This window comes from Podarcis tiliguerta (assembly GCF_965153285.1).
Source record: "Podarcis tiliguerta genome assembly, chromosome: 16".
Lineage (NCBI taxonomy): Eukaryota > Metazoa > Chordata > Lepidosauria > Squamata > Lacertidae > Podarcis > Podarcis tiliguerta.
Window position 1 is genome coordinate 32,571,012 of NC_139549.1, and position 10,650 is coordinate 32,581,661.

A 10,650-nucleotide genomic window follows, 5' to 3' on the forward strand; every position below is an offset into this window, starting at 1 on the left:
GGCTCATTAGGTGACCTTAAGCCACTCACCATCTTTTAGTCTAACCCATCCTCACAGGCTTGCTATGGGGGGAAGTGCCCCGCAAGCTCCTTGGGCAATAAATGCACAGAAAGTTAGGTTAAGATCAGGAATGCTTTTGAAAAGGAGAGATGGGAGCCTGGAAATACAGGTGCTTATATTACTGTCTTCCACAAAGGTTGTAATTCCCACTCGCAAGTTCACAAAAGAAAGGCTCCACCTGAACCCTAAGCTTATCGTTCGAACTGCAGACTACATTTTATGTATATTTACAACGCAGATAGCAAGGCTGCCTCTTCGGCAAATGCTCTTCCTTTTATCTCTGCATGGAGATATGTCTGCAGAAGCCGCTGGAGCTTTGGGGGGTTGCATTTCCCCACCCTTCTAAAAATCTACAATCCTACACTACAATTCTATACCCACTTACCCAGGATTAAGTCCCACTGAATTCAGTGGGGTTTACTTTTTACAGCTCGGATCACATTGCTCATGTCCATGCATAAAGACTTTACAAATGGAAATAAAGGAATCTCAAGCCTGGCACCATGAGAGCTTTTAAGCAACAAACATAGTAAGAGAGATGGTAAAAACTAGCTGAGCCTACTACTACAACGCCATTAGGGCCACCCTCCATGCTATATGTAAGTTTCTTTGTTTGCTAACATTGGGTGGCGGGTTTCCAGTGTTTAAGGGGTACAGGGTCACCCTCAGAAGCCTAAAGCTACTAAGTTATCTCTTTACACCAATACTAGGAGCCCTACTGCAGAATAATGTGGCCTTTTTCTTCTGCAGAGCCATTTCAGAAGTTGTCCATTGTGAGCTGTATTCTTGTGTTAATATAAACATGATATCCAGAATTTTAAGTATCATTTGACATGTCTGCAAAACTGCTTCAGGATTTGAGTGTCTGCAAGAGACAACAGGGATGGGAACAGATAAGCCACACAGGCTAATCTGACTAAGCACATATTGCTTTTGCTTAAATTCTAAAAAATCTTACTTGAAGCGTAGCACTCTCTTCTGATAAACAGCCAGCATCTACCCCAGCCCTTCCAAGCCACATTTCTACAAAACAGTTGGGGCTGCCTACATTATTTTCACTTGGCTTCCCTATATGATGCTAGTTACCCAGTGGTAAGGGAAAGGCTAATTGCAAACAGAGGCTGCAGCTTAGCTGATCAGTTTCACAGATGGTGTAGTTTCTGCTGGTGAGTTTCATTGCAGCTGTCTGATGACCGATTTGAGAGTGGCTGCAGTTTCAGAACCATTTGGTACGCACAGAATCTTTTGCTGCAGAGGTGTAAGGGGGGGGGGGGTTGGATGGCAGGTGTGTGCATGGGCCCAAAGTTTCGCCTTATATGTGCATCTGTGTGTTTTAAAACTGTCAACTGTACTGGCTGCATTTCAGTCTGTAATTCAGGCTCAAAGGCACTTTGTATAAAATGAAGCTTTGCATTCCCCATTCACTATAATGGGGAATGTAAAAATGGCTATGACACTTTCCTCTTTGACGAAAGTGGATGAAATGTTTGCAGAGTTCTGAAGAGTTCTGCTTTGTTTTTTGGATAGAGCAAAGCAATATAGGATTTAAAACAAAACAAAACAAAAACCCCTGAAAGGAATCTTTTAATTTGTACAGAAATTATCCATGGATGTGCTTTAGCAAAATAAACGAACGAACCCAGAGCTCTTCAGTGCTCAACAGGCAGTATTATGGGCAGCCTCACTTTTTGCAAAGCCCATGGACTCTGGGAAACATGGAGATACGGGAAAACTAAGACAACACTAGAGTTTGTGGGGATTCTGATCAGACCTTAAAGGGGTTTATTGACCTCACACTTTGACTCGGGGGGGGGGGGAGGCCCCTGATTCACCTCATCATTTGACCCTCACACAGAACTCATGCACACCCCTATTGTGTACCCATATACCACACCAGGCACCTGGCTATTTTTGCCCCATGTGCACACATCCAGAATTCTTACAGTGTATACGCACAATAAAATACTCACATGAAGAAAAAGAGCTCCATTCCCCAAATACCTGCCTATAGAAAAAAGGTACTGCAAAGCAGCTGTGGAGCCCAATCCAGAAGCGACTGGGGAGACCTGCTTGCTGCCCACTAACATCACCCATGCAGCTTCTAGTAAAATAATTGTGTTAGGTCATCACAGTCAGTGCTTCCCCCAAATGACCCCCAATTCTCTTGCCACTTGCAAGAGGTGGGCTGAGTGCAATGACACATTCCTTTATTTTTTAAAGGCAGGTGTGGAGAACCTTTGGCCCTCCAGATTTTGCTGAACTACAACTCCCATCGCCCCTAGCATTGACCATGCTTGTTGGTGATGATGGGAGATGGAGTTCAACAACATCTGGAGGGCCAAAGGTCCCCCGCTCCTGCTTTAAAGAATATGACTAGGGCAGAAGTAGGCAGTGTGGTACCCTTGAGATGTTGCTGCCCTACAATTTCCACAGTCCTCAAACACTGGGGCCGATGAGAGAGACGGAGTCCAAAATATCTGGAGAGCACCACAATGGCTACCTGTGTACTAGGGAGACCTAGGTCAGCAGCAGCAAGAGGTTCCACCTCCCTCCCTGAAAAAAAATGGGTAGACCTTTAGGGAGCTACTGTCTTTAACTATCAAGCAAATTGCACAAGGGAAACAGATGTGCCTAGTGAAAATAATAATTCGATCAAGAAATACACGTGTGTTTATATTGCAGCTACATTTTAATCATGCTTTCTTTCATATGGGCAAGAACAACAAAAATGAGCCTGTGGAAAAAATGAAACCATAATAAATTTGTACCTTCGGCTGAAATGCTCCCTGAAGTGACCCAAAAGGACCTGAATGTGGAAGCAGAGGTGGCATCCCAGGCATTGTTGGAGGATAGCTTGGAAAGAACTAGGAAGGGGGAAAGGGGGGCGGGAAGAGAGAGAAAAGGAGAGGGGTGGTTACATTACAGATAAGTAATAGATGTGAGAGACAAGTTTGGTGCAAATCGTAGGAGCTTGTTCCAAAACAAAAATTGCCAAATCAATTTCAAGCCCTTTATTGGTTAGACGCTGGGGGAGCTTGCCTAACTTATGATTCCTTCAAGAGCTAATTTTTAACAAACAAACAACTCACCCACTTTAAATTTACTGTATCGGTTAAGAAGGAGAAGACTATTTTAAAGGAATATTCCATTTTCATGCACTCACTCAAATCACATTTGCAAATATTTTGATTGCGAGCTTGGTGACCTGCTATACAATCTCTAAAGAGATTTGTACTTCTGAGTAACTCGCAAGTCTTCTGCATTTGGCTGCTTCTGAGGGACTTGGTTTGTATCGAGGGTGAATTTACCCAGTGTGTTAAGCAGCTCCCAGCACTAAAATGAATGCGGCCTTTCTAGTGAAAGACAAATGTTACCCTTACTGTGGATCAGGGGTGGGAAACCTTAAGCCAGGAGCCTAAATCTGCCTTTCTAGCTGTATGTTGGAAATCTCTATATGCCTTGCCCCCTCCTGAGGTCACACCCCTCTGCACCCTAGAATAACAGAATTGAAGGGGTGGAAGGGACTATGAGGGTCATCTAGTCCAACCCCCTGCAGTGCAGGAATCTTTTGGATGGAGAAGTATATGTGTGTTGAAAACCACTCACTTTTGCATAGTTCTAATGCGGCCTACTATGTCACATGTACTGACCTGCCCACTTTGCCTCTTTCCCCACCCATCAATGTTATATTGCCCCTGGAAGGTTCCCTGTGACAAAATGCGGCTCTTGGGCTCAAAAGAGTTTCCCACCTCTGCTACAGTTTACCTACAAAATCCTTCATTGGAATCATGGCATCAGCAAGAGGTGCTAGGGAAGGGCTACCACAATCAGTGGGTGATATGAAGGACATATTGCATTAGCATTATACGATGCCCTAGACATCACACCATCAAGGCAAGCTAGTTGTTGAACAAGAGTATTGCCTTATTCAGCTCAAGAGACCTAAAGAGAAGGATTCAGTGCTCTAAAGACTACATTCCCATCCTTAGACAATGGGAGCAGGCCTGCTGTGTGCCACTACTGTAAAAGGTAAAGGTAAAGGTACCCCTGCCCGTACGGGCCAGTCTTGACAGACTCTAGGGTTGTGCGCTCATCTCACTCTAGAAGCCGGGAGCCAGTGCTGTCCGCAGACACTTCCGGGTCACGTAGCCAGCGTGACGAAGCTGCTCTGGCGAACCGGCACCAGAGCAGCACACGGAAACGCCGTTTACCTTCCCGCTATAAAGCGGTCCCTATTTATCTACTTGCACTTAAGGGTGCTTTCGAACTGCTAGGTGGGCAGGAGCTGGGACCTAACAACGGGAGCGCACCCCGCGGCGGGGATTCGAACCGCTGACCATGCGATCGGCAAGTCCTAGGCGCTGAGGTTTTACCCACAGCGCCACCCGCGTCCCTGCCGCTACTGTAGTTTATCCATATATTTTTTAGTTTTATCTTCGGAGCATTAAGTGTTAGAAAATTGGTTGTTGTTTTTAACAAACGAAAGCAGAGATTCTCAGAATGAGCAATCCTGTGTTTGTGATTGCTGTCCAACTGCACAGAACTGCACAGCTCTGCTTATGCACCCGATTATACAGCCTGAAACTTTTTGTAATGGTCCTGCTTTTGCCAGAGCAGATTGTCACTGTAGTAACAGCTGTCAAGGCTCTTTTCTACATACATATTTAAGGTGGGGTTGCCAGTCCTCAAGAAAGCATTAAATGCTTTCGGGGGGGGGGGGGGAGACAGTTCCAACAGACGTCTATAAGAAGCAAAAGGTCCATGGGACAACGGATGCTCTTTTGAGAAGAATGGAAAGCTTTCATTTTTACCAGAGGGGGGAAATTAGCCTCTGCTACCATTCTTAATTCTGCTATTATAGCTCTCCTGCAAAACATGCCACTTTAGCAAGTGTGAAAGCAGCCTGCTTGGGATCTTTAATCTTTATCTGCCTCCCAGTTACAAGGTAATTACCACAGTTGCCAACCATGAAGTCCACTATTATCAGCACACACTTTTAATTTTCCACAGTATGCGGTCCCAGAACGCTGCTTCTGATGCAGCAACTGATAAAAAGGAACAGCAGAGCAAGGGCAGGCAGTAAGTGTACCAACAGGCAAGCAATTCTAGAGTGTTGCTGAAAGGCTTGAATTCAGACACTATCCTTTATATCAGGATGACTGGCTGAAGAATCCTGTTTAGCGTGAAAGCTCATTTATTTTTACTGTGACAAAACTGGCCCAATTAAAGAAACAACAACCAGACATGCCATTATTGCTTTTGCATAGTCTCTGACACTAGCATGGCAGTGGCTGTTTGCATCATTTTTTGGCTTCTTATCAATGAGTGTTTTTGAAGTGACAGGTGAGAAATCTTCTTTTTTAGGACTGGCAGGATATTTTGGTGTACAAGCTAGTTCCCATCTTGAGAGAAGATTTTGATAATGAGTTGTCACAATGTCGGGAAAGCTGATAACGTATTTCCATGTGGCATTCTGTTAGGGTAACTGAACAGAACTGGACTAGACAGCAGTGGCTATGTGGAATGGATTCACAAATGTCTGAAAGATCAGCTTAAGAAATAATTACAATGCATGGCTGTCATCTCAGAAAGAGCTATCAACTGGAATTTCACAAGTGTCTATTATGCCCATGGACCACTTTTGTTCAATCATATAATTAGAGATTTACATATATAGTTTTATCAAATGTGCCGAGGATATAAAGCCAGGAGGTGGTGCATACACTATGGATGACAGAATCAATAATTCAGAACACCTACACTAAATTTGGAGAGAGAAAAGAGCCGAAAGTGACCAAAAAATCTTATAGACAAGTTACTGGAATTAGGCGAGCTATGTCCAGTAAATAAGTAACGAAAAATGCATAAAATAGAGAATAATGGTGACAAATCTATTCCTAGGGAATAGCAGTACTGAACAAGGCCAGCAGAGTTAAAATATATCCAATTTTAACTCTGCTGGCCTTGTCTGGTACCGAGCTTGTTCAGTGACTTGGTGCATGCCTGTTTGGTCTTCTAACACTTTCTAACTACAGGACAAAAGTGAGCCCCTTTACTTAGCCCTGGCTAGTCTACAGCTGAACTACTGTGTTATGCCTGAGTCACTAAATTTGAAGAAAGATGTATGAAGACTGGAAGACACTAGCTTAGTTCTCATTGTGGTGGTATTACAGGTGCTGGGCTGTAACACTTCAGCCTATAGCTCACATGATTCAGAACTCTTTCACGTCAAAGACTAGTTGCCAATGAGAAGGGTTCTAGCATAGTCTTCTTCTGGATATGTTAGTTTTCATTTGTGCGGGGAATGCTTTTGTATGAAGAGGTATTCATGTGAGTTCCAGCTCAGAATCAGCAGTGGTATTGTACAGACACAGACTTAGCATTTCTTTTGCAATCCTATTCATAAGCAAGTTTCAATGGGCAATACTCCCAAGCAAATAGGTATAGGATTGTAGCCTGAGAAACAGGTGTCAGAAAGCAGCAACCAACACTGAATTAGAGGAAGAACATTTGATGAATGATTGAATTAAAGGAATTTTATGGTGTTATTGTAGTAGGTAAAAATAAACTTAAGGGAAGGGAATTCACTTAAAAACAACAACACAGAGACAAGAGCTAAAGCTTGCTACATCAAATACATGCAAGGAAAGCCAGCAGCAAGTTCAAACATAGAAACCAAAGCCAAATAAAAAATAAAAACCCAAACCCACAAATGCACTCACGTTGGAATGTCGAAAATAAGGGTTATCAAGTTTGGGAGCGTACTTGTCGAACTGGAAGAAAAAGAGAAATAAGACAAAAACAAATGAGAATATATTTCTTCAGCACTGGGTTGCAATCTAAGCACAATGAAGCATGCTCCCAGGTGTATAAGATCCAGTTTATCTAGTGTGTTTTTTGGGGGGAGGTGGCAGTGGGGAGTTTATTTTAAGGGCACGTGTATATTTTCCAAACTTCACAGCCTCTTAAACCTGCAACTTTGCAACGGGGAAGCAGCAAGTTCAGGCATCTAGCACATAAATCTTTACCATCGCCTACAAACTTCCTCAAGAAGCCAGTCAACACTCTAAATCATTTCTAAAAGTTAGATTTTATGATACAGCTGTATGAGCTGGAGCAGAACTTAAGATAATCTACCAGCACTCATCTCATTTTTTAAAATCACACAGCCCTTACTTAGCTCAACCGGCTCCTTGAAAAAAGGCGTAAGAAAGATCAGACAAGATTGCAAGATAGATCCACCCACTGTGGATCTGCCCTCATGTTTTTTGTCCTGGCGTTTTGTCCCCTTGCACTGTGCACCTGACCTATGCCCCCATCAGTATTCTTTCCATGCCCCGTGAAGAATGTGCACATTCCAGTCTTAAGCAAAAGGGAGATGTGCTGGGGGAAGGCGCAGAATGGTGAGCAATGACCCCTTTGAAATGCCACTCGTTCAGCAAGCCAGCTGTTGTGTGCTCTCCTCCATACAGGAGAGCAGATTTGCAATTGTGTTAATTACAGTTATTACCGGAGTCATGTACCCTCCAGTGTAAATACTATAAATTACTAAAACACATGCAGCTGGCGGTTTCAACGCCACCCGCTCTGGCATTAGGATTAATAAACCCATTTAGTGGAATATAAGAAGATGGGAGCTCAAGCACAACAAAAGAGGGTGCGGCAAAGCTGTTTTCACTCTTCTGCTTGACATCAACAGGGCGTGGGTGGGCAGGAAGGGAACTCTTTTTCCAGCAAGATCAGATATCAGGATTCTTAAACAACATGCCAGGCCTTCAAGGAAAAGTTCTGAGATTGCTTTATGAAAGAAGGGGAGTAGGGAGGTATTTGCACGTTGCTTAAACACCTGTGGATGGACATTGGGGGAGGCAGAAATCGCTCTCATTGTCCTGCAGTTAAGCGGATTAGAAGCAAACAATGTCGTCATACCATCAGCCAGTGTGGTAAAGAAAGGCAAGAAATGTCATTTCCTATGAGCTTGCCCCACAATGCCTGTTTTGGAACATTTGCTGCTTCGCTACAAAAGAAAGCAGTGCGTTCCTTCAAAAAGAGAGAAAATGTTGAATCTTGCTTTATGCAATGTACCAAAAAAAATAAAAAATAAACATTGCCTTGTGTGAAAAAAGGCTGTTTGGAGAATTTACAAAACTGAGAACAGCAGCAGTGGAAAAGGAACAAAACCAAATGGCATCGCTGTAAAACCTGAGAGCCAAGGAGTCAGGAAAAGCTCTAGCTTTTCTGCAGGACTGTGACCCTGCTAAAGTTTTGTTGTCCCATCAAACAAACCCTTGCTGGAACGGCCAATGAGCTCTGAGAAGTTGGTGAAGGGGTGGAGCTTTCAGCCATGGGTGGATGGTATTATTTAAAAGCAACTTGAATGTTCCAGATATCCTGTCTGGGAAGAAACTGTAAAACAACCTTAAAGCCTGAAGAAGTCCCTCACGCTTGCCATAAGCAAGCATAGCCCATGTTGAAAAATTGGGTCGCCCAGTGAAATGTTGAGTTAGTGAGTGGGTGGTATAGCAATAGATGGCAATGATGCAAATTATTATGGCAAGGCAGGAGTCAACCAGTGTGGCCATAGGTTTATTGCACAATGATGTTGCCCGCTCGTGTGTTAACAAAACAATCAACTTATTGCAACTCTTAACTCTTACTTTCATAGAAGATTCTCGCTTTGCTGCGAGTCCTGCAAGATTAGCTCCTTGCTTTGCTGACCTATTTCCACTTGGCCTGGGAAGGGTGGGGGCATGACTGACCAGCTACAGCAACTGCTGCTTCTGCTTCTGCTTAAGGGGCCAGAGACCATCCTACCTGTGAGTCCCGCAGGACCTGCTGCTCAGGATGCTATTGTATGTATTGCTGGGAGTTTTAGTTGGAGTCAATATTTAATTTTGGATATATTAAATTTCTGCTGTTATGAACTATGTGGGGATTGTTTGATTTTATTGTATACCTACTGAGCTGTTTCCACTTACTGTTTGTGACTATGAAAATGTTGCTGCGTTCTTCTAATTATGTAAATCTTTTCATGCCATAAGCCATTTTGAGCATGGTTTAACGATGTAAAGGTGGCATACAAATACACAGCGATGATGAAATTTTTATACCCTGCCCTTTCTGTCACAGTCAGACATGCTTATATGTGGGGTGCCCTTCCCATCTTACTTTCAAGATATAAGCAGTGCTTTTTTTCTAAAAAAAAGGTTTAGGAGTATTCTCGTTTTCCTACTCATATTATATAATAATAATAATAATTTATTATTTATACCCCGCCCATCTGGCTGAGTTTCCCCAGCAACTTTGGGCGGCTCCCAAGTATTAAAAACAATACAGCGTTAAATATTAAAAACTTCACTGAACAGGAATGCCTTCAGATGTCTTTTAAAGATAGGATAGCTACTTATTTCCTTCACATCTGCTATTATGTCAGCTGCCTGAAACGCCTAAGAGGAGAAAATCAGAAACTTGCATGATCATCCCACATTACATGTCGCACCTCCTTCTCTAGAAACAGAGCTTGGCAAAAGGTTTGTAGAAAAGTAGCCGTGTGGTGGGGCCCATTGAGAAGAAGCAGCAGGTTGCAACCTACGGAAACTTACTGTACTAAATACTAGTTTGAAAACAGTGCAACTGAAGGTGGCAACTTTAAACAAACGCATCCTTACGAGGATGCACTTTTCACAGAAAAGTGTCCGTCTCAAAGAGCTGGTGCTGGCATGGTTGTTTTGGCCAGAGGTGTCTCTACTTATCCTCACATTTTGGGAGGGGGTACGCACCAGGGGAGGTGCAGTGGGCGGCATCTGGGGCAAGCTGGATGGAAAATGGCTGAATGTGTGCTGGTGGGTGTGTTGGTGCTGGTGGGTGTGTTGGTGCTGGTGGAACTCCGCCCTCAGCAGCGGCACCGGGCCAAGAGAGGCACCGGTCCTGTCCGAACTCTGAACCAAAAAACGATTATTCAGCTCTTGCCTGAGCAGCTCGTGATCTAGAAGAGGGAGAGAGAGAGAGGGAGAGGGGACGGGGAAAAGACACAAGGGCACAAGGGCCTGTGAGTTTCACAAAAGACGTAGAAGAAAAAGAGTCAAGATATTCACCTGGCATTCCCTGTTTCTGCAGGTCATGCTGTGGTGGTTTTCTACGTGAGGACTCATTGGTGGAGGTAAGAGAGATGCCTGTGACAAAGTACCAATCAGAATCCCCGAATGAGGCTGGCAATACATGATTGGTTGGTTGAATGATATCAACAGGCTGGTATCTAAAGACAAGAGAGAACACCATGAGTCATCACAGCAGAAAACATACTGGGGCGTTATCAACAAAGTGTCCCTTCCCCATCCCTCCTCCCAGCCCAAAAAACATTCATGATAGGATTTATTAGACCCTAAGCGAGGGGTGGAGGGTGTCATCAACTTTCCCCATCTTCCTTTCCACCCCACCAACATCTCTACATTCAGAAGCATTTCACACTGACATTTTCCATACACATATATAATCTCCACGTAGCAAAACTCTCAAGCACACTGCCACTTATGAAGCAAAGGACCTGTAGTTTGTGTACTGTGGATTTAAGGGTTGGAGGAATTGCTGAAA

General features: G+C 43.7%; 1 protein-coding gene across 19 annotated transcripts in view; it reads right to left on the reverse strand.

The window, feature by feature from the left end:
• FBRSL1 (fibrosin like 1) overlaps positions 1-10,650 on the reverse strand; it is a 767,640-nt gene that overhangs the window by 26,046 nt on the left and 730,944 nt on the right. For 12 of the 19 annotated variants that reach the window (XM_083418136.1, XM_083418130.1, XM_083418131.1 and 9 more), the window contains 3 exons: positions 10,155-10,315; positions 6,783-6,833; positions 2,829-2,924 (listed from right to left, as the gene is read on the reverse strand). In XM_083418136.1, the coding sequence (XP_083274262.1) occupies positions 2,829-2,924; positions 6,783-6,833; positions 10,155-10,315 (308 nt within the window). Of the gene's footprint in view, positions 1-2,828; positions 2,925-6,782; positions 6,834-9,818; positions 10,046-10,154; positions 10,316-10,650 lie in introns of all 19 variants that reach the window. The other 7 variants (XM_083418142.1, XM_083418135.1, XM_083418143.1 and 4 more) reach the window with 2 other exon arrangements.